This window comes from Gorilla gorilla, chromosome 4 (assembly GCF_029281585.2).
Source record: "Gorilla gorilla gorilla isolate KB3781 chromosome 4, NHGRI_mGorGor1-v2.1_pri, whole genome shotgun sequence".
NCBI classification, from domain to species: Eukaryota; Metazoa; Chordata; class Mammalia; order Primates; family Hominidae; genus Gorilla; species Gorilla gorilla.
Window position 1 is genome coordinate 116,577,912 of NC_073228.2, and position 25,198 is coordinate 116,603,109.

The 25,198-nt window shown below is 36.5% G+C and overlaps 1 protein-coding gene across 13 annotated transcripts in view; it reads left to right on the forward strand.

Annotated features, from left to right (window-relative positions):
* The window catches only part of APC (APC regulator of WNT signaling pathway), a 139,709-nt gene that overhangs the window by 30,042 nt on the left and 84,469 nt on the right, over nt 1–25,198 (forward strand). For 4 of the 13 annotated variants that reach the window (XM_019027316.4, XM_004042351.5, XM_055387561.2 and 1 more), the window contains exons 1-2: nt 882–969; nt 17,406–17,558. The exons of 3 other annotated variants lie outside the window; for them this stretch is intronic. In XM_019027316.4, the coding sequence (XP_018882861.1) occupies nt 17,424–17,558 (135 nt within the window). In that variant the 5' untranslated portion in view covers nt 882–969; nt 17,406–17,423. Of the gene's footprint in view, nt 1–356; nt 439–747; nt 970–17,405; nt 17,559–25,198 lie in introns of those variants that run through there. 6 more of the 13 variants (XM_055387557.2, XM_055387559.2, XM_063706708.1 and 3 more) reach the window with 3 other exon arrangements.

Sequence of the window (25,198 nt, forward strand, 5' to 3'; positions counted from 1 at the left end):
TGTTTCTCTGTGCTGCAAAAATCATAGCAATCGAGATGTAGTTTATTACTCTCCCTCCCACCTCCAGCATCTTGTGCTAATCCCTCTGCCCTGCGGACCTCCCCCGACTCTTTACTATGCGTGTCAACTGCCATCAACTTCCTTGCTTGCTGGGGACTGGGGCCGCGAAGGCATACCCCCGAGGGGTACGGGGCTAGGGCTAGGCAGGCTGTGCGGTTGGGCGGGGCCCTTTGCCCCTCTGCGGAGTGCGGGTCGGGAAGCGGAGAGAGAAGCAGCTGTGTAATCCGCTGGATGCGGACCAGGGCGCTCCCCATCCCCGTCGGGAGCCCGCCGATTGGCTGGGTGTGGGCGCACGTGACCGACATGTGGCTGTATTGGTGCAGCCCGCCAGGGTGTCACTGGAGACAGAATGGAGGTGCTGCCGGACTCGGAAATGGGGTAGGTGCTGGAGCCACCATGGCCAGGCTTGCTGCGGGGGGAGGGGGAAGGCGGTTTTCCCTCGCACTGTCTTAAACCGATGGCCTTTCCTTGGCACGGGGTCCACTGCAGCATGCCAAACGAGGAGGCAGGGGCGTCGTCCCCCCGCCCCCCACTGCAGCACTGGAGATGGATTTCCTGTACTTCGGATCCAGGGTTTTTGACAGAAGAGGAAGAAGGGGGAGGGGTAGAAGTGTTAAGGGGAGTCTGCTGAGAAAAGCTGTTTTTGAAGCTAGAAGGGGTTTTTGTTTTTATAATGCCATTTGACAGAGTGGAATAACAGTATCTAAGGAAACGGGTAGAGGACAACAAAGAATGGAGCATATTCATGGCGAGGAGCAAAAGCTCTACCCCACTGAAAGGCTTCTTTTCCTCCCTGGCGACAAGGACACATGCAGTGGTGGCCAAAAGAGAGAGGAGACAAAACCGCTGCAGATGGCTGATGTGAATCTAGTGGAAAGAGCTACTGGGGATGAGAGAAAGAGGAGGCAGGTACTGCAGAGCGTGAGTGGTGGTGTTGGTTGGTGAAATACTGGTCACCAGTAGTGTGCCTGCTTTTGTAAAACATCTAAGTAAACTCCCTGTGAACAGGGTGGCAAACAGATACCAGTGTCTTTGTTAGTTACAAAATGCAGTGGTAGTGGCTTTTTGCGGACGACTGCAGCAGTGCTTTTTCTCCCTCTGTTAGGCTGAAAAGACAACTGCAGAGGAATAAGAAACCTTGCAGCAAATGCTGGGGGTAGAAGCCCATTTACAAGAAGCCATAGTTTATAAATGCAGCCTGAACAGCAGAAAAAAAATTACTGTTTTTTAAAGTAGGAAAAATGTCAGTCTATGAATGTTTTGTCATTGGAATGTATTGGACACTTCGATTCTACATCACGAAAGTGATGCTCAAATTCTTTGATTTAACATAAATCCTATAGGAAATCTTAATAAATTATGTATGAAACAGTGGATCTTTTCCTTTGTTAGTGAAGCTTTTATGCCATTAATTAGGTCATTCAAGAGCAAACCACTTTACAATGTAAATTACTTTGTCAAAAATTATGGTGAACAAATTTTTCTAGGCCTAATATTTAAGACCTATAGTTAAGTAATTTTATATTTCTCTTTGGTTGCTTTTAGATAACACTGAATAAGTATTTAAGATATTTATTCAGTGTGCAAATATTTTAAATTAAAGCAACATGGCTTTTCTTCTATATGTATTTCTGTTTAGTGAATACTCGTGAGATATACTCTTGATATAAAGTGTTTTTCATTGAGCTTTTTTTTCCTTTGCCTAAATGTAAAAGCCTATCTTTATGCATATTTATAGTAGCCAGCCTGCCACACCTCCCCACTCCCTGAACAAGGATGGCAGTGGCTTTGTAAAGCCCTCCAGGGTCAGTGACAGTGTCTCTTAAATAATGTTTATGTAATAGAAAGTCTTAAGATGACCTATTATATTGTTTCAGTAATATTTTCAAGATAATACAGAATTTGGCTGGCTTAGATAAATAAGACTACATAAGTTTTTCACTGATAAATTTAAATAGTTCTGTAAAAAATTATTTCTGCTTTAAGAATTACTTGATCATGGATATCAGGGTTAATAGTACTTAGGAGCCGGGCGTGGTGGCCCATGCCTGTAATACCAGCTAAACAGGAGGCTGAGGGAAGCTGAGGCAGGAGGATCACTTGAGCCTTGGCGTTCAAGACCAGCCTGGGCAACCAAGCAAGACCCTATCTCAAAAAAAAGTACTTAGAGTCTCTTTTTTAAAATCTGATGGAAACTATGGCTAGAACTAAAGATGTCACATTAAAATTCCAAATGACATTTAACAGCTAATATTACTCAGTTCTTTGAATTCCATTAGCATAGTGTTTGAGAGTCTATAAAACTATTATTTTTACATAAATTACCTTCTTTTACCATTTTGACAGCTCAGTGTAGCATTATTTTTATTTTAAATGTTAGAGACTCCTATTCAAGTATGTTGTGACTTTATCCAAGGTCAAATATTGTATAACAATGTAAAGAACTTAAGTCTTCTATTTTATTCTAATTCTATAAAACTATAATGCGTTTTATTACATACATACAAAATAGTATATAACAGAGGTAATTTGAAAAACAGTGTAAGTCACTGACAAATTATTCAAAAAATGAAAAGGCAATCCTACTTGGTTGTGGATTTTCATCTACAATGTAAGAATGCTTTAAAAAATACCTGGTGACTAAGCAAATGGAGAAGCAGCAGTTTTCATAATGACATTCGTAAACAACTTTTTAAAGATCGTCTTATTAATCATATGAACACATCTAAGTAGAACAGTGTTAGATTGAGATGTTTTTCTGAATTAAGAAATAAAGAACTGAAGTTTATTTCATTCCTCTTGTATATCTAATCTGTGACTGACCTATTGGCTTTAGTGGTCTTTGAAATTATTCACTGCTCTGATATGGCCTGAATTGTGCTGTCTAAGGAATTTAAAATTAAATATTCATAAATGTTTTATGAACTGAATTTAAGCTATTGAAGTTTTTCTTTTTTTTTTCTTTTTTTTTTTTTTTGAGACAGGGTCTCACTTTGTCAACCCAGGCTGGCGTGCAGTAGCAAACATGGCTCACTGCAGCTTCAACCTCCCAAGCTCAAGTGATGCTCCCACTTCAGCCCTCCAGGTAGCAGGGACTACAGGCGCGTACCACCGTGCACAGCTAATTTTTATATTTTTTGTTGAGATGGAGTTTCGCCATGTTGCCCAGGGTGGTCTCGAACTCCTGAGCTCAAATGATCCTCCCACCTCAGCCTCCCAAAGTGCCGGGATTTACAGGTGTGAGCCACCATGAAGTTTTTCCATTGGCATTAATTGCTCTGTAGATTTTACCATTTTTGTCTGTTTTATAAACTGTTACTCATTTTATGAAATTTAACCAATCTCATTTTATGAAATTTAACCAATCTTTTATACTTGTATATGTTTAAATGTTCTCTTCAATTTTGATCTCCTTTCTCCCCTTTTTCTTGTATTAGAATCTGAAACCTACCTATGCAGCACATAAAATGGGATAGAGTATTATGGTTCAGAAAAGATGGGTAATAGTTTAGGAAATATATTCACTACATATTTATTAGGATACCTTCTAAATATCATCTGTGAAAGATGCTGGAGTCAAATATGACACATAAACTAATCTCTAACAAAACTCATGGTAGAATTATGTGAAATTTCATTACAAGTTAAACACTGCTTTGGCTACTCCTAGGATATTTAAAGGTTTATGTAATCTAAGATATCCTCTAATTTAGAAGAATATGATGGATTGCTCTTTGAAACACTGCTTTTTCATAAAATCTGCTTAGAGTCACAGAGAATTTTTGAAAACTAAATTACTTTTGAAGTATTAAGTGTCTTGAATGTACAATGAGAACATTAAGTGAATAGGTATGTTCTCAAAAGTTGACTTTGTAAATCAAATCATACATCATCAGTTGATACAAGGTAAGCCTTCTCCCCTTTATTCTCACACCCTGCTCCCACTCTTCTTGTGTGTTTAATATGCATAAATTCTTGAGAAATAGCATCATTTTGTGAGTCCGTTTTTTTTACAGTTAATGAGTTTTTTTTAAAAATTTTATTGTGATAAATATACATAAAATTTACCATCTTAAGCACTTTTAATTGTACAGTTCTGTGGCATTAAGTTCATTCACATTGTTGTGCAACCATCACCACCACCCATCTCTAGAAATTTTTAATCTTCCCTAATTAAAACTCTGTGCACATTAAACACTAACATGCCCTTTTCCCCTCCCCCCAACCCTTGGCAACCACCACTCCACTTTTTGTCTCAAAGAATTTGACTATTCTAGGAACCTCTAATAAGAAAAACCATTTAATATTTATTCTTTTGCACCTGGCTTATTTCACTTAGCATAATTTCTCAAAGGTTCATCCATACTGTAGCCACGTGTCAGAATTTCTTTCCTTTTTAAGTCTAAATGATGTTCCATTACATGTATATGCCACATTTTGTTCATTCGTCTGTCAGTGGACACTTCAGGTTGTTTCCACCTTTTGTCTGTCATGAATAATGCTGCTATGAATGTGGGTGTGCAAGTGTCTGCTTGGGTTTTACTTTTTTTGTGTGTACTCAAACCTGTGTTTTTAATTTACATAATTTTTGAACATTATTAACTCAATACTGTTTTTAAGATCTATCCATTTTACTTTATGTCCATCTAGTTTGTGATGCTAACTCTGCTCTATAGTATTCTATAGTACCTATCACTGTTCCTCCAGTGAAGGCCGTAAGTTTTCTCCAAATCCCGTTAACCACAAACACCTTTATGATATACATTCTTATACATATCTCCTTAGGGACTATGTTATTTATGTATTTCTGTATAACAAATTGTACCAAAACTTAGTGGCTTAAACAGTTTCTGTGGGGCAGGAATTCAGGAATGTCTTAGTTGGATGGTCTGACTCAGGCAGGATCTCTTATGAAGTTGCAGTCACGATGTCAGTCACAGATACAGTCATCTGAAGGGCTTGACTAGACTGACAGATCTTCTTCCAAGATGGCTAACTCACATAGTCTCAGTTTTTCATTGGCTATTGGCAAGAGACCTCAGTTCCTTGTCACATGGGCCTTTCCATGGGGCTGCTTGAATGTCTTCATGACATAGTAGCTGCCTTCCCTCAATGATTCTAACAGAAAGGCCATTTATGACCTAGACTCAGAAGCCACACACCATCGCTTCTGCTGTATTCTCTTTATTAGATGTGAGTCACTAAGTCCAGCCCACCAAAGAGAGGAATTAGGATCCACCTCTTAAAGGAGTAGGGTCAAAGAATTTATGATATATTTTAAGATCATTACATCGACCAGTGAAACAGTTTCACTGGATTTATCCCTAGGAGAGGGATCACTGGATTATAGGGCATTGTTTCCTATTGCTGTTGTAACAAATTAACACAAACTTAGTGGTTTAAGAGAACACAAATGTATTATCTTGCAGTCCTGGAGATCAGACACGGTTTTCACTGGACCAAAATCAAGATATCAGTGGCTCTGCGTTTCCTCTAGAGATTCTATTGAAGAATCCATTTTCTTGCTTTTCTTCAGCTTCTTGCATTCCTTGTCTCATGGCCTCTTTCTCCATCTTCATTGCCAGCAGCATTCTAAATCTCTCTCTGAATCTGACCCTCTGCTGCTCTTGTCACATATTCTTCTCTGACCCTTCTGCCTCCTTCTTAAAAGAACTTTTGTGATTACATTGGGTCCACCCAGATAATCCAGGAAAATCGGCTTCAAGATCTTTAACTTAATCACATCTGCAAAGTTCCTTTAGCCACATAAGGTAACACATTCATAAGTTTTGGGGACTAGGATTTGGCCATCTTTGTGGGGCCATACACAGGCATACTCATCTGGTTCTCCATTTTTTTAAGCCGAAGGATTTTTTTAGTTATTTTTACTTTTGCGAATGCGTATTACTTTCTTTTGGTAAATTCAGATTTTCGTTTACCAAGTTTATTTAAAGCATAGTATAATATATAATGATCACCAAGATGGTAAGCAGATATTCATTGTTCAATTAGATGCTTGATTTTATCATCACTTAATTTATATCAGTGTATCAGCTACTTCTGACATAGTCTGTAATAGAAACTGAGAAACGTTAAAGCAACACAGCCTTATTAAATTTCTCTTTGTATCTTTTAGACTTGTTATAACACCAGTTCTGTGGGTGCTTTGTTGAAACTTGATCTGTCATTGTCTTACCAGTCATTGAACTTAGGGCCCACTCTAGTCCAGTATGACCTCATCTCAAACTTGATCCATTTATGAAGACTCTGTCCTCAAATAAGGTCACATTTGACATGACATTTTTTGGTGTTTTTTAGTTTGTTTGTTTGTTTGTTTGTTTGTTTCCCTCCGTTGCGCAGGCTAGAGTAGCTTCTCGGCTCAAGCAGTCCTCCCAACTGAGCCTCCCAAGTAGCTAGGATTACAAACATGTGCCACCACAGCTGGCTAATTTTTAATTTTTTTTCATAAGGAGAGAGTCTCACTGTATTGCACAGGCTGGTCTCGAACTCCTGTCTACAAGTGATCCTCCCACCTCAGCCTCCCAGAGTGCTGGGATTACAGGTGTGAACCACTGTGCTCACACCTATAACATATCTTTTTATGAAACACAGTTCAACCCATAACACTCCCTTAATACTTGGTACCTTGTGAATAATAAGATACCTAAATATGGTACCTTGTGGATAACAAGGCATATTGTCTTACTTTTTTTATGGAAAAGTCATCTTGGACATTCTCTGAACTTGTGCCCTCTCTTTCTGTTGTCTGCCCTCTGTGGCTGATAATGCACCCTTTCTGTTCATTCTTACATGTATATTTGTCCTTTATGTGGCTGTCGCTGAGTAAAGCATTTTGGGAATTACAAAAGCTAAGTATTAGATATAGACCTTGTCTTCAAGATATTTATGCTTCAGCTGGGAAGACAAAACACCCCAAGGTAAAATGGAATAATTTGAGAAGTTAGGCCAAATTGTATAGTATTTACTGTTCAGCCAGCAGGAAGATTCATTATTGCCTAGAGACATCAGGAAGGTTTTGTGTAAGAAACTGAGCTGGGCCTTAAAGGATGAGGATATATTATAACATCAGAGGAAAAAAGGATGTGGTATTCAGAAAGGGGAGGAGGTATAAACAAAAATATAAAGGTAAGAAATAGTTTGTAGAGGAAAGTGAGGAGAGACTTACTTGAGGAAGGTTATCTTGGAACTTAATAGGAAATAAGTTTTGAAGGTAGACTGTTATCAGATATAATAGATTGTGAACACCAGACAGAAGTTATACAGTCTTTGAGAGCATGAGCATTAAAAACAAATACAGATTTGAATTCTGGCATAGGCTCTTGATATGTGTTCTTAGGAAAGTTATCTACTGTTTTGGAGTTCCATTTTTTTTTAACTCAAAAATGAGTAACACCTACCTCATAGGTGGTTGTGAGGATTAAATGAGTTAATATATAGAAAGCATTTACAGTACATGGGATATTGTAAGTACTAAATAGATATCAGGCTTTCTGAATTTCACATATCAAATACATAAAAAATAAGGGCATATATAGGATTTAAATAATATGCTGTAGTCAAACAGTTATAGAACTTTATATACTTTTCCTTTTAAAACATTTTTAGTAAAATTTTTATGAAAATTAGTCATGTTCTTGACTACAAGGCAAACCTTTAAAAATTTTCAGATGGTAACAATTTTATAAGCAATAGTCTTCCATTAATCTAATAAACAATGTATCAATGACAATAAAAAGATGACTCAAAAAGCCTTATATACCTAACAATTGAGACAGATCTTTGAAGTATCCCCTAGATCAAAGAGGAAATCAAGATGGAAATCATGAGTTATCTAGAAATAAAGAGGGGAACACTTCATACTAAAACCTGTGGAAGGTAGATAAGGCTGTACTAAGAGAAAAATTGATGTCCTTAAAATTTATATTATTAAGGAAGAAACGAATAAGTGAATGTTTAAGTGAAGTAAGGAAATAAATGAATTAATATTCACTTTATTATTATTATTATTATTATTATTATTATTATTATTATTATTATTATTATTATTTGAGACAGAGTCTCACTCTTTCGCCCAGGCTGGAGTGCAGTGTCGCAGTCTCGGCTCACGGCAACCTCCACCTCAAGCAATTCTCCTGTCTCAGTGACCCCTCCACCGCACACCATAGCTGGGACTACAGGCGGGTGCCACCACGCCCAGCTAATTTTTGTATTGTTAGTAGAGGCAGGATTTCACCATGTTGGCTAGGCTGGTCTCAGACTCCTGACCTGCCTCCCAGAGTGTGGAGATTACACGCGTGAGCCACCACGCCAGCCTTTCACTTTAAATAACTATTAAAAATAACAAAGTAAACCAAAGGAAAATAAGAGGATATAATTAGTAAAGATAAAGAAATTGATAAAATAGAAAATAAAGTAGTGGAAAGGATATGTTGATGTTTTTGTTTGTTTTGGTAAACACCAATAAAATAAATGAAACCCTAGAAAGTTTAAAGGAATAAAAGACAAACAGAACATCAGTGAGAAAAGATACCTTCAGATAAAGAATTTTTAAATGACAGAATATATACAACTCTGACAATACATTTGAAAAACTAGAGGAAAGAAGTAGTTTACTAGTGAACTATTAATGAATAAAATTAATACAAGATGGAGAAAGCATGAAAAGAGTAAACCACAGAAGAAACTTTAAAATACTTTAAAAAAATCTTAGCTCTAAAATGGCACCTCTTTTGAGTATCCGTCACTTTGATAAGAAAAAAGAAAAAAGGCACCTTCTGATTTGAATTCTAGCTGACTTTCAAAGAATAGACACTATTCAAACTATTCCAGACCATATAAAAAGATGAGATAGCATAAGCTTAATTGAAAACCTTATTTCAAAATACTATAAAAATTTAAAACTATACATTTTCTCTTTAAAAATTCTAAGTGAAATATGGAAAAATCAACAGGCTCGTAAAAGAATAAAACATGAACAACTGGGGTTTATTTCAGGAATGGAGGATAGGTCAACATTCAAAAATCTTATAACTTACTGCATCAAGAAATTAAAAGAAAAACGATATGATTATACAAGAAAGTGCTATTTACGTTCAGCAACCACTACTAACAAAAACTTTAAACTCAAAGGAAAATGCCTAAACATGTTAAAAAAATTTACTGAAATCTAAGAGTAAGCATATTAAATAGTGAAATAATATGCCATTCTTATTAAAATCGTGAATAAGATAGTTTATTCGACATTTTAAAGTTTCAAGCTAACAATAAAACGTGTTAAAGAAGTGAGGTACAAATGCAGGAAAGAAGAGTCACAAGTATCATCACTTACAGATTATATGATTGCATACCCAGAAAATCCACTGGAAACCCTGTTAGAATTCATAGAATCATTTGATAAGGTGGCCACACAAGGGTTATGAGTTAAATAGAATTAGTAGCTTTTATATATACTAGCAATATTTGTTTTTCTTTCTTTTATTAAGAGAAGGGGTCACACTACATTACCCAAGCTGGTCTCACTCAAGTGATCCTCCAGCCCCAGCCTTCCATAGTGCTTGGATTACAGGCATGAGCCACCACACCTGGCCATTAGCAGTATTCGATGTGGGGTGGTGGTGGTCATTCACAGCAACTCAAATAGCCAAAAGCCCAGGGATAAATTTGATATGAAAGATATAGAGGCATAGGACCTTTTTCTTGAGGGGGAAAAACCCTGGAAAATTTGATTGCAGAGCCTAAATTATTCATGAGATATAGTAAGACTTAGTATGGAAATGTGAGCCTGTCTCAAATTAATATAAATATAGTTACAATTCTAAGTATGAGAATTGAGCGTATAAGAAATACATTTCCATTCAGTGGAAAAGAAATGGTTTGTTTAATAGTGCTGATGTAATTGCACTGTTTATTACTACTTTCAGTTATCCATATGAAACACAATGAAGTTAGACCACTACACGCCATACACAACAATAAAAATGCCTTATGAATTAAAGATCTAAATGTAAAGTAAAATTTCTTATTCAAGCTAGTGAATTAATCTCCCAAATTTATCACCTCTTTCGCCTAAGACCCCATTAAAGTGATAGTAAAAACAAAATAAAGATGTGAGCTTACAATGCCATAAAGAGTAGGAGACATTCAAATTGACATTGTAACAAATTTCTGGAAGATGAAGAAATCGTGGGAATTAAAATGGATCACTGAAAAGAAATCAAGGATTCTAAGACTTCTAGTTCTCTGTTCTTTCCAACATGGCAGGTTGGAAATTTAGTATTTAAAAGTAAAATACTAATTTTAGTATTAGGAATTTCTCAATGGCCTTTGAAATTATTTGGGTTACCTTGGGGTGTTTGAAACCCAAATTAGGAAATTATGCTTTAGACCACCTGTTTTTGTAAATTAAATTTTATTAGAGCATGGGCATGCCCATCTATTTATGTGTTTGGGGCTGCTTTTGTGCTACAGCTACAAAGTCAAGTAGTTGCAACAGAAATCATACGACTCACAAAGCCTTATAATATTTATTATCTGGCCCTTACAGAAAATGCTTGCCAACCCCTGCTCCTGGTCATTGGGATGGGCATCTTGAGACCTGCCCACACGTGTTATGGGCTTGGATAGGTCTAGCCAGTGTTATGTAGCTATTTACAGAATGTAAGCAAAGGAAAGTATGGGGAAAGAATATGGCAAACAGAAAACTGAATATCACCACCTAATGAGGCCTTAGTAGGGAAGAGAAAGAGAAATAGAAAAGGGTTGTTAAAGAGAAAAGAATTAAAAGGGATGAGGTGAATTCTGCTTGGAATTTAAAACTTTTTTGTATATTATTGATTTTGTATCTGGCAAGCATAAAATTTTTATATTTCTAAGATTTTTCTATTTTGTTTCTTTCCAATGATTACACTTTCTCTTTTTTAAATTTTACTGTGTGAATTAGGACTTCCAGGATTATGTTGACTGGAAGTGTGGATAGTAGACATCTTATTCCTGATTTTAAAGAGAATGTCTGTAACATTTCACTATTAAGAATGAAGTTTATAGCTGGGTGTGGAGCGCCTGTAATCCCAGCAGTTTGGGAGGTGGAGGCGGGCGGATCACATGAGGTCAGGAGTTTGAGACCAGCCTGGCCAACAAGGTAAAACCCCATCTCTGTAATCCCAGCTACTCGGGAGGCTGAGGGATGAGAATTGCTTGAACCTGGGAGGTTACAGTGAGCCCAGATTATGCCACTGCACTCCAGCCTGGGCAACAGAGCAAGACTCCATCTATTTACAAAAAAAAAAAGAATGAGGTTTACAAAATTAGCTGGGCATGTGGGCTTGTGTCTGTAGTCCTAGTTACTCTAGAGGGTGAAGCAGGAGGGTTACTTGAGACTTGAGCCAGGGAGGTCAAGGCTGCGGTAAGCCTAGGTGACAGAGTAAAACCCTGTCTCAGAAAAAAAAGAATGAAGTTTGCTTTAGCTCTGACAGTTTCCCTCCTATTTCCAGGTTTTTATGGAAAGTTTTTTCTTTGTCTAAGATGGTTTTTCTTTAGTATTTTAATGTAGCGAGTGACACATATAAATGATCTTATATTGCACTCTACTCGCATTCCTGGAATAAACTCAGCTTTGTTCTGCTGTAGTTTCTTTACTGTATGCTATTGTATTCTGCTTCCTGATAATCTCGTTTAGATTTTTCAAATCAACATTTGTAAATATTAGCTTATGATTATTCTTTTTCACACAATCTTTGACCTGTATGTCATGGTTAGATTGGCTTCATGGAGTACATTGGAAAATATTTGCTATTCTTCCATCCTTAGAAGCATTTGTATAAGATTGGAATGATTTGTTCCTTAAAAGTTTGGTAGAAGGTGTTTGTAAAACCATTCAGATACGGTATTTTGAAGGATTTGGAGGAGGAGGGGAAAGATATTAATACTTACTGCTCCAATTTTTTTTTTTTTTTTTTTTTTGAGATGGAGTCTTGCTCTGTCACCCAGGCTGGAGTGCAGTGGCGCGATCTTGGCTTACTGCAACAACCTCCACCTCCCGGGTTCAAGCGATTCACCTGCCTCAGCCTCCTGAGGCCCTGGGACTACAGGCACATGCCACCATGCCCAGCTAATTTTTGTATTTTTAGTAGAGATGGGGTTTCACCATGTTGGCCAGATGGTCTCGATCTCCTGACCTTGTGATCCACCCGCCATGGCCTCCCAAAGTGCTGGGATTACAGGCATGAGCCACCACACCTGGTCCAATTTTTTAATAGTTGTAGAACTATTAAGGTTTTTCTGTTGCTTCTTGAATCAATTCCCCCTCCCTAGAATCTTTAATATGTTGGAGGTTGTTTTCTTTTTCCTCTCTCTAATCATACTTAGTTTTTTTTTTTTAATCCAACTTTTGGATGGTTTTCTTTTTCTCTTTTTTTTTTGTTTTTTTTTTTTTTTTTGAGATGGAGTCTTGCTCTGTCTCCCTGGCTGGAGTGCAGTGGCACGATCTCGGCTCACTGCATCCTCCACCTCCCGGGTTCAAGCTAGTCTCTCACCTTAGCCTCCCAAGTAGCTGAGATTACAGGCATATGCCACCACGCCTGGCTAATTTTTGTATTTTAGTAGAGATGGGGTTTCACCATGTTGGCCAGACTGGTCTTGAACTCCTGACCTCAAGTGATCCGCCCGCTTCAGCCTCACAAAGTGCTGGGATTACAAGCATGAGCCACCGCCACCTGGCCAATGCTTTGCTTTTCAAACTCTTCAAAGGGTATGTAATAAAAAGGAAGGCTTACCACCAGACACCATACCTTGATTCTATAAGCAGTGACTGTATTTTTGTATGTTCTTTAAATGATATTTTTTATCCTTATGCACTCCTTTATTTTTACTGGAACAGGAGGGACCACATAAGACATTAGTGATGAGCATTCTTTTTTTTTTTCTTGGCTTTTGCCTGTTTTTTATGTTTGTTTGTTTTGTTTTTCATCAACCTCATTTTTACATCAGCCTCATTCTTCTTAATACCAATGTAGTATTTCACTGTACAGATGTGCATTATTTATTTTAACGTAGTTGTGCTTTTATAGCAAATAGAAACTTTCCCATTTGTTTGAAGTACCCTAAGAATCTCCTTTATTACTCCTAGTCTAGTAACGGACATCATTACTTTAGAGAACTCTACTTGGCCGTCTGTGTGTCTTACACCCATTAAACAAATTAAAATTAAAATGTTCCATACCATCCTTTGAAGAGGGTGTACACAATTTAAATATCTTTACTTAAAAAAATAAAAGTCTGCCCTCATAAGCAATGAAATGTTTTTCAAACATTTAAATCTCTGTTCCTTTTTGCAAGTTATCCTAGTGTGTTGTATGAGGAATAGATGCAGTTTTTTCTTTTTCCTCATGGCTGTCCTATTTCCCAGCACCACTTTAAATTCCATCTTTTTACAAGTATTGAGATGCTACGTTAATCATATACTGAATTTGTATATATTTACTTCTGGATTTTAAACATTGTGTTCTCGTGGTTGATCTATTCATGTACTGGTATTGTAGCTTTTTAAAAAACTTTTAATTTTAAATAACTTTGGACTTACAGAAGAGTTGGAAAAATAGTACAGAGAGTTTCTATATACCTTTTACAGATTCCTCAGATGATTAACATCTTATATATCCGTACTACAATTATCAAAACAAAAAAACTAATCTATTGGTACAATATAGTTAACTACATTTATATGGTTTTAATTATAAAGGCTTTGTACAATATTTTAATATGTTGTTTACTCCCTGCTCTTGTTTCATATTTTCAATTTTTTAAATGTCTAGCTGCAGAAAATAAACAAAAACTTTATATAGTATTTTTACTGGGACTGTAAAATTTATAAGTTAGCTTAGGGAGAAATGGCATTTTTATGTTGCTGAATCTTGGTATACCAGAATAAGATACGTCTTTCCATTTGTTGAAGTCTACTTTTCTATCTTTCTCATATATGTTTTGGACTCTTTTTGTAGTTTATGCCCAGATATTTTCATTTTTTATTGTAAATGGGATCTTTTCTTTCATTTATCTTCTGTCTGGTTTCTCTCCCCTATAAAGGAATGATTTCTGTATATTTTGTACTACACTGTATTACCAAATTATATTATTATAATAATATTCCATCTATGCTTTTGTATATTCCAGGTATATAATTGTGTTATCTGTGAATAATGTTCCCTTTCTAATTTTTTTCTAATTTTATTCATTAATTTGTGTTGACTAATATTATGACTAATAGAATGGTACCCTGACTGTAGGACTATATCCAGTGTTTCCACATTAAGTGTGCTGTTGGCCTTGGGGCTGATAGATGATGTTAAAGAAATGTTCTTTTTTATTCAGTATTTTCAACAAGAATGGGTATTAAATTTGTAAAGTGTCTTTTCCTCATCTTTGGCATGAACATATGATTTTTTCCCATATCTATTATGTTAAATGATATAATTAATTTTCTAATAGTGACTTTTTCATTGTAAATTATATTTTTCATCTCTTTTGGGATCAGTTTTGATAGATTATATCTTCCAGTAAATTATTTCGGGTTTTCAAATTTGTTTGCATAGAGTTGAGCAGAGTCATCTTTTATGATTCTTTTGCTTTCCTCCCTTCTTACTCATATTTTCCTCATTTCATTTCATCTAAAAATGCTGGAAAATATATCTTTGTTTTTCCATGAAAACAAAACAATAAAAGCAGCTCCATTAATGTAAAAAAGAAGTGATCTCAAACTTCTGAAAATAATAATCCTCCACATTTAATTCTGATTATCTTTTGCCAGCCTGAAATTTTTTGCTTCCTTGCTTTAATTTCTTACATTACTTGTAAATTTGTTTTCTAATGAACATCTGAATAAAAGTCTAGATAATAGTCCTTGTGCTTTCTTCTCCCCTACCCCACACTTACAAGGTGCAGCGTGTCTTTAGTGGTCATCTTAACTGCAGAAAAACAAATTGAGAGGTTTGCATGCTCTCAGTAAAGTGAAAGATTGGGAGGTTTTCCCCATTTCATGGTGTGTGGCAGCTGTAATGTGATCACACAAGTTTCAAATTTGAAAAATGTTTTAAAGATATATTTGGTATGCAATTCTTGTAATTGCAAAAAAGGCATTCCAAAGTAAATTTATGACTTCACAAATTTTGTATGACTTCACAAGTTTTGGATTAGGGAGGTATGGCTGCAGCATCCTAAAACAATATAAGGTTGGGTATTCTTCCATGAAACATGTTATTTTTTCCATAAAATTAGATTCTTTCTAGAGCAGAAAGAACTTTAATGATTGGGATTCTGGAGTTAAGGGAAAAAAAGATGATTAAGAGTTTAATTGTTCATCTGAAGAGTTGATTTTTTTATTCTTGTAATAAAGGGTACTTTTAGCAGTCTCTGCTCATCTTGCCCATCCGGCTCTTTTTGTGGTTGTTTAAGGTTATAACTTCTGTGTCTCAGTAAACTTGTGCGTGCCCATTTTTTTCTCTGTTACTACCTTTTCTCTTATTTTGTTTTATTATTATGATGTAAAATTACCTGTTAATTTTATTTGAAATGAGAAATTTTAAGGTTCACATTATTCAAATTCTGTCAGATCCCTACCTCTGTCATATGGTTTATAATGTGCTGGGTATTTTCAGACCTGCTTGTTAATAAGATGTAAAACAAAATAATGATCACTCCTGTGGATTTTTACTTTATTTTTGAGATGTCTCCTTTGGCTGCATTACTTCTTCACCCCTTGTCCATTGGTCAGTGGAGGGGTCTTAACTATGGGTGAACCCTATATCTTACTGAAGAGGTTATGTTACATGTATATTTTCATAATATAACTTACATTTACATAGTGCTTTTATTTTTTAGCATACTTTTTTATTAATCCTAATAATATCACTGTGAGTTATGTTAAAGCAGATTGTAAGTGTTCATTTACAAATTGTGAAATGAATTAAAATGAAAGGGCAAAGATTAAATCATGACCAGGCCTGAACTTAACACACAAGACTCAATTTTTTTCAACCAAAGACTTTTGTAGGTGATCCCTGCCTGCAGGACTCCCCTTCCTCCTCAGATGTCATTGGATTGTACCAGGTTTACTGTTGACTCTAGCCGTTGTAGAACTAACTAGATCTAAGATGAGTCCCCTGATTTCCTTTGGTAGAGTCTTCCAATTGCTGAACTCCAATATTGTCATGACTAGCCAGTGTTACAACCTGTCTGCCTTATTCTGTGTAATGGATTTCATATTACAGAGGCATTTTTTTAATGTCAAGATGTTTAAGTATTGCTTAAGTGCAAAATACTTAATACTTTTTAGCTATTAAATAATTAAGATAGACAGGATTTTATTTATTCCAAAATGATTTGACCTAAACTAAAAAGAGAATGTGGATCTCCTGAATCTTACTTGGTTAATCTTAATATAACTCTTAGCATTCTATAATTCTTCCTAAAGTCCTCTTACCTGGCTATCTTTTGTATCTTCTTTGTCTCTCCTCTTCTTTCCCAGTCATAATAACTGCCAGACTCTGCTTCATTTCTCTTTGACAGTCTCTACTCCTAAAGTCATCCATTCTCTTTAGGTATCTTTTGGCCTCAGTTTGAGCACAGCAGATCCCAAGACCACATATGCCATAGCATGGGCTATTATAGTCAACATTTTGAATAAATGTGATTGAACTTTATGTTAGTAATTCTTATTTACCATCTTCCTATCAAAAAGGCTTAACGTCTTCATTTAATGCTCTCCTTCATGTCCATTTTGTTAAATGATTGCCTTTTAATGACATCTTAGAACTTCAGAACTATTTCACCATGGAGGATGTGTAAGATTAGCCTTTTATCAAATGAAAAGTGTGAAATGGAATATGTAATCTCATTAATCCATTCTGGCTCTAAAATTCTGTGACTATCAGATAAAATTCAGAAATAAAATAGTATTACTAATATAAATAAATTTTTATCATAATTATATTTCCTAAGTTTTGCCTGTAAGAATGGGTAAAATATCTTTAAAACCTTGAAGAAATTATTACTTGATAGAAAGTTTAATCCATCTGTGAGAAGGCAAATGTATTCAGAAACAACTAAAGTTCTCTCTTCTATTTTAATTTCATTTGTCTTGAACTAAGACTCCACTGTTTCATCCTCTTAGATGCTGCTACTTGAACAATATTGTTTTGAGATTAAAAATTAGCATATTAACACAATTCTTCTTAAACGTCTTAAGAGTTTTGTTTCCTTTACCCCTTTCTTTAAAAACAAGCAGCCACTAAATTTTTTAGTAGTGAATTTCAAAATCCTTTTTAACCTTATAGGTCCAAGGGTAGCCAAGGATGGCTGCAGCTTCATATGATCAGTTGTTAAAGCAAGTTGAGGCACTGAAGATGGAGAACTCAAATCTTCGACAAGAGCTAGAAGATAATTCCAATCATCTTACAAAACTGGAAACTGAGGCATCTAATATGAAGGTATCAAGACTGTGACTTTTAATTGTAGTTTATCCATTTTTATTCAGTATTCCCTCTTGTAAACTTGAGGTAAGACACTTTACTTAAAAGTGTATTTTAAATTAAGCAATAATATGTAAACTCTTTCTTGCAAAAGTTAGCATTTATATTTTTAAATAAGATATATTGAATTCATTCAGTGAATCATATAAAGAAAATAAGTGTAAAACTCCAATGGCTAGTTAGTTCTTAGTTCTTTTTAAGATTAAAGAGAAGAGACCAAATATAGCATCACTATACTGAGGCAAGGTTTTCTGTGTAGTTCATAGAAAGTAGCCTCATGATTTTAGAATATGCCTTGAATATTAAGTGTAGCCTTCCTCCCCAACTCCCTCAGATCTTGCCACCCCTTAAGCGCTGCAATGATAGGTGATCGAGAAAATCAGGATACCCTACTGGGAAGACCCATGAACTGAAAGTCAGTACCTGGTTCTATCCCTGGCTTTCCCACAAACTGAGCTGTATGACCTCTGTATATTCTTCAGAACTTAAGTTGTCTTATTTGGCAAGTACAGGCATCACGCTAGTCTAGATGATTTCCATGGCACCTTCAAGCCCTAAAATTGGCTTGCCAAATAGTACTGAAAAGTTCTGATCACCTCCAAGAAAAGTTCGAAAATAGTCTATAGTGGGGAAAATGTTCTGGTTTCAAAATAATTGAGGTTAAAACTTTAGCCATTTTAATTCCCACTTAGGCAGATTCTCTTCTGACTGAATTTAATAACTTCATAGAATTGGACATCATCAACAAAAATATTACTTCCACCGGGTGTGGTGGCTCAGGCCTGTAATCCCAGCTCTTAGTGAGGCAGAGGCAGGAGGATAGCTTGAGCCAAGGAGCTTGAGACCTGCCTGGGCAATACGGCAAGACCCCGTTCTCAAAAAAAAAAAAAAAAATTACTTCCTTTATAAAAAAAAAATCTTCCTGCTTTGTGTTGTTTCTGCCTCTTGGCTATTTTAACATTTGAGTTCCTGGTCCAGTTCTTCCTGTCTGTTCACTACTCTTATTCCTTACTAATTTCCTATTCTGTCCTAGTTTTTTTCCTATGCATTTCAAGGTTTCCCTTATTCTCCAGATTTTGTGTGTCACTGAGGTAACTGTTTCTGCTTCTCTTTTACCCTTTATATTCAGTATCATCACAGCTCAACCTTTGCTCATGTGTCCTATTCTCTTTTTCCATCCCTCTATTAATCTTTTCTACTCTCATTAGCCTCTTCTGTGGTAAAACTGTCCCCAGCAATGACAGACATCCAATATACCTACTTCAAATCCCTTGGGAAATAAGGTAGACTATAAACAAACATTTTGTTCTTTCCACAAACTATGGGTGACCTAAAAAGACTTGCATTAGTTGCCTGACAGGTTAAAAAAGAGTAGTTTGGTATTTTAACATTGATCAACACATTACATTTCAAATCGTTATACTTGGCATGTGTTTTTAAAAGTTTTAAAATACAGAATTAAAATATTCTTTCATCTACTTTAGTATGGTATATTTCGCAGAGAACTCCTCCTGGCAGGCCTATTTAGATAGCATATGTCTGTTTTGTAGTGTAGAACTCTGAGATCTCTTTTTTAAAGTTTCTGTTTAATTCCTTAAGCAATTCAAAACTCATATTTGAGAGACAATGTAACTTACCCTTAGATCCATCTCCACACTGAAGTGGAATGTCTCTCAGAGTGACAATAGAAGTCACACCCTCAAATTTCTACAGTGGAATATCTAGTTGATCATGTATATGTGTGGTATAATACAAGTTGAGTATCCCTTACCCAAAATTGCTTCAGGCCAGAAGTGTTTTGGATTTTATATTTTTTCAGATTTTGAAATACTTGTATTATACTTTTTGAGCATTCCTAATTCGAAAATCCAAAATCTGAAATGCTCCATTGAGCATTTCCTTTGAGTGTCATGTTGGTGCTCAGAAAGCTCAAGACTTTGGAGCATTTCAGACTTCAAATTTTCGGATTTAGAATGCTCAACCTATATACATCAGGAATAGTGGCACTTCAGATATACCTGAAACCATAAATTTTATTTTACTCAGCATGTGCTTCAACAGACATCTTGTGAATCCATTAACATATTTCCTTAGAATTGGACATGTGGTACCATAACAATTACAGCCCTATAATGAAATTATATCTCTTTTTAAGGTTTTATGCTGTGAAAGAGCATAAACCATGAGCTAGTTATTTTGTCTTAGAATATTGTTTTGTGTAGACACTTTTGAAACCATTGGCACTTCCTACTGTGGATTAAAATTAATCCACACAATGGTTATTTCTCCCAAAATCACTTGCTAGACTTTGTAATACCTTATATAAACTCGAATCACGTTTCCTGTTCATTAATCTCTTTACCCCCAAAAAAGGCAAAAGGAGGCTGGGCACCGTGGCTCACACCTATAATCCTAGCACTTTGGGAGGCCAAGCAGAAGGATTGTTTGAGCTCAGGAATTTGAGACCAGCCTGGGCAACATGGCAAGACTCTGTTTCTACAAAAAAATACAAAAATTAGCCAGGTGTGGTGTACATCTGTGGTCCCAGCTACTTGGAAGGCTGAGGTGGGAAGATTGTACTCCAGCCTGGGCAAAAGAGCCAGACCTGGTCTGTCTGAAAAAAAAAACAAAAAACAGCAAAAAGTAGGTCTCCTCCAACCGGATTACTTGAAGTCTAAAATTCATGCAGTAGTACCATCTAGTGGCAGAAGAGGACACTGCTTTGCTATTTGATTATATGTGTCTTTGTAGCAGCCAGGGAAATAAGTGTTTATGGGTTAGGGAAATGTGAACACTGTATATTAAGGAAGTATTTATTTTTAAGTATAATGATATTATTGTGTTTGCGTTTAGAAAGAATCCTTGTTTAAATATACATATTGAAATATTTACAAAGAAGTTGTATGATGCCTGAGCTTTATTTTCAAAATAAGTCTGGGGCAGAGGGGTGGAAATAGAGGAAGTGGATATGGGTGTAGATGAGATAAAACTGACCATGAATTGATAATTATTGATGTGGGATATGAAGGTACATGGAGGGTTTGTTATAATTTTCTGCATACTTAGGTATATGTTTGAAATTTTTTGTAATGAAAATAAAATAGAGATTACATGGAATTTGGATGATATGAAATCAGATAAATGCAGAATTATAGCTAATCTTAAAAAAAGTTGTGTGGTGTATTTTTTACTCCACGGCTAGAGCCCTCCCCCCAATTTGTTGTTTGTTTTTTTTTTTTTTTTTTTTTTTTGAGACGTCTCACACTGTCGCCTGGGCTCTGGTGTGCAGTGGGGCAATCTCGGCTTGCTGCAGCCTCCGCCTCCCGGGTTCAAGCGGTTCTCCTGCCTCAGCTTCCCAAGTAGCTGGGACTATGGGTGCGCACCACCACGCCCGGCTAATTTTTATATTTTTAGTACAGACAGGGTTTCACTATGTTGGCTAGGCTGGTCTTGAACTCCTGACCTCGTGATCCACCCGCCTCGGCCTCCCAAAGTGCTGGGATTACAGGCATGAGCCACCACGCCTGGCCCCCTCCCCACAACTTTTTTTTAGATGGAGTTTCGTTCTTGTCGCCCAGGCTGGAGTGCAGTGGCACAATTTTGGCCCACTGCAACCTCCACCTCCTGGGCTCCCAGAGTAGCTGGGATTACAGGTGCCTGCCGCCACGCCCGGCTAATTTTTGTATTTTAGTAGAGACACAGTTTCGCCATGTTGGCCAGGCTGGTCTCAAACTCCTGACCTCAGGTGATCCACCCGCCTCGGCCTCTCAAAATACTGGAATTACAGGCATGAGTCACCGCGACAAGCCTACCTAGAGCTCTTTAATTGACTTTAAAATGCTGAGTATAGCAACAAGGTAAATATGGCATTATAGAGATAAAAAGCTGAAAGATGGCATAGTGTAGGAAGAATTATCTATAGGCAAGTTATTGAAGCATTTACATCTTTGTTGTAGTATGACAAAATTTAATATTTATAAATTGGTCTATAAACTGTAAAACAATATACATGTAAAGTATATCTTTTCAGAAAGTAAGAAAAAACCGAGATCAACATTTCAGAATGTATTTTGAAGATGTAATTATCAAGTGTACTTATATCTGGTAATGAAAAGCATCTTTAATTATGATATACTGAAATAAATAAGAGTGGGTCAAGTAGCAGCCTCCCTGAAATGACACAGTTGCTCGTAGATAAATATCACTGGTATAACCATAACACATTTCATCTCTAATGAATAATTTTCTTTCTTTTTTTTTTTTTTTTTTTTTTTTTGAGACCGAGTCTTGCTCTGTCACCAGGCTGGAGTGCAGTGGCATGATCTTGGCTGTCTGCAACCTCCGCCTCCCGGGTTCAAGCTAATCTCCTGCCTCAGCCTCCCGAGTAGCTGGGATGGGCGTGCACCACCACGCCCAGCTAATTTTTGTATTTTTAGTAGAGATGGGGTTTCACCATGTTAGCCAGGATGTTCTCAATTTCTTGACCTTGTGATCCTCCTGCCTCGGCCTCCAAAGTGCTGGGGTTACAGGCGTGATCCACCGTGCCCAGCCTAATCAATAATTTTCTAATGTTTCTAAAATGTTAAAATACTTCTAAGACAATGTGTGATTATATAGTGTAATTAATCTTTTAAAACTGAGCTTCCAGAATTTTAAAATATAAATGAATATTCTCTCCTTCAAAATTACATATGTATTTAAAAGCTGCCACTTCTCAAAGAACTTTTTGAAACATTTTTTTTTGGAACTGCTTTGCAATTGTATTCCATTTTCTTTTAAAAACTCTTCAAAATCAAGGACCTCTTCTAGGTTGTATGCAGTATGCAGCCCCCAAGAAATCTGTCCCACTCAAAAACTAGAAAACACTGGATAAAATACAAAAATCATACTTTTAAGGACATTGGAGGACTGTGGAATCATCAAGCTCTTTATTAACTATAATTCTTAAGAAGAAAGAACCCTTTCTAGATAAGCTGAGATTACTGGTAATTTTCTTCCCGGGAGATATTGATTCTGGGTACAGGTTGAGATTCATCATTGGTACAAGCAGGAGGACTTCACTGGGAGAAAGAAACTCTTGAGGCCTTTCTGCAGGACTAGGTATGAAAGAAAATGAAATCGTTGGCAGCCTTGACAAACATGAGGGCAGATGTAGAGATACTAGCATTTAGAGGAGCTCTAAATGCATGGCTCATTTTTACCATGAGATATTGGCCGAGTCTTGTAGTGCAGGAGACTTGGGATAGACGAGAAACGCAGAATGTTAGCAGGCGAAGTCCTGCTAGAGGGAGAGACATGTTACTTTCATACCACAGGTCTCCTCAAGTCATTTGCCAGATTTTGAATTTTGTAGAGCAGGAGATTAAAGACCTGAGTTTACAACCTCCAAGAGAAACAACATTTAAGGCTAGCGAGATAAGTGCTACCAGAGAATAAGGCTGAACTGGAAAGGCAAAGTGAAAAATCCCATATTCCTGCAATGTTTAGGAAGGACCTATTAGAGGGAGACCTACCTAGTATATCAAACATGACTGGTTTTCCATTCAAGATAAATGTCAGATTTTGATACTGTATAGGGTAAGAAGTTAACTGCTGAGGAGATGGAGAACTTTCATATTTTCTATCTGAATATAGAGGGACACACTCAAGGAACTGGGAAAACCAAACCAGTTAGTTGTGAACTTAAAATTGCAACTAGGTCTCAATCCATTTTTTTTTTTTTCCAAGACAGAGTCTCGCTGTGTCGCCCAGTCTGGAGTGCAGTGGCACAGTCTTGGCTCACTACAAGCTCCACCTCCCAGGTTCACACCATTCTTCTGCCTCAGCCTCCCGAGTAGCTGGGACTACAGGCACCTGCCACCATGCCTGGCTAATTTTTTGTATTTTTAGTAGAGGCGGGGTTTCACTGTGTTAGCCAGGATGGTCTTGATCTCCTGACCTCGTGATCCACCCGACTCGGCCTCCAAAAGTGCTGAGATTACAGGTGTGAGCCACCACACCCAGCAGGTCCCAATCCATTTTTAGTTGCTAATTGGATTGAGGAGATCAGACCCCAACAATGGAAAAGGCAAACTCTCTAGAGGAAAATACTATCAATCATCTTAAGTCTCTTTTGTTCTTGTATACACAGTTGGCATACAGTCAAACGTTATATGAAATGGAGAGAAACTGGAAGATTACTGATAATCAAGGGAACAAATAGGTAATAGGAGCAAACTAGATGATCCAGATGTTGCAGTTAGTAGTCAAGGATTTTAACATAAGTATTATAAATGTCTTGAAAAATGAACAGATAGAAAATTTTGACAGAGAATTGGAGTCTGTAATTAAAAGGAATCAAATAGATATTCTAGAACTGAAAAATATATTTGAAATTAACATTGGATGGGCTTAACAGCAGGCTGAACACTGAATTAGTGAACTAGTGAGAAGACAGAATTAGTGAACTTGAAAAAAAATCAGTAGAAAATATTCAAACTGAAGCACAGAGAAAAAAATGGTAAAAACAAAAAAGACAAAACAGTGGCTTCTAGAAGAAAACATAGGTAATAGCTTCCTGTCCTCCTGTCCTGGGAGTAGGCAAAGATGTCTTAAACAGAATGCCAAAGCACCATAAATAGAAAGAAATTTGATAGACCTCATTAAAACTAAGAACTCTTGTTCATCAAAAGACTCGAGTGTGCTTCTAGAAGAAAACATAGGATAATCTTATCTATGTGGCCTTGGGTGGGCAAAATTTCTTAGGACACACAAAAGACTAAACATAAAAATGTAAAAGATAAACTTCATCAAAATTAAAAACCTCTGCTTTTCAGAAGACTTCATTAAGAAAATGAAAAAGTAAGCCATAGAGGAGAAAATATTTGCAGTACATATATCTCACCAAAGGCTCAGTTCAGAATATATAAGTAATTCCTTCAGAGTATATAAATAATTCCCAAAAACCAGTAACAAAAAGACAATCCAGTTTTTAAAATGTGACCCAGGGACTTGAAAAGACAATTCAAAAAGAAAGATAAATGGCAGATAAGTCCATGAAAAGGGATTCAGCATCATTTGGCATCAGGGAAATGCAAAGACTATTTCACTCCTACTCAAATGACTGATATTTAAAAGACTGATCACACCAAATGTGGAGCATTGGAATGCTCAGGCGTTGCTGAGAGAAGTATTAAAAACCATTTTGGCAGTTTTCTTTAAAATTAAACCCTATGACTCAGTGTTTGCACTCCGAGAAATGTACTCAAGAGAAGTGAGGGCAAGTGTCCACTAAACGGTACAAGAATGTTCATAGTGACATTCTAAATAATAGCCTCCAGACTGGTAACAGCCCAGATACCCCTTTAAGAGGAGAAAGGATAGATAAATTGGGCTGTATTTATACAGTGTACTGCTACGTACTATACAACATTTAAAAATAATGAACTGATAAGGCAACAGCATGGACAGATTTCACAGATACTATGTTGAACAAAAAAAGTGAGACACAAAATACTTATGTACTGTGTGATTCCATTTATATGAAGGTCAAGAGCATGCGAAACTCTTCTGATAAAGAAGGCAGAATAGTGGTTACCTCTAGGAAATGAAGATTGGTA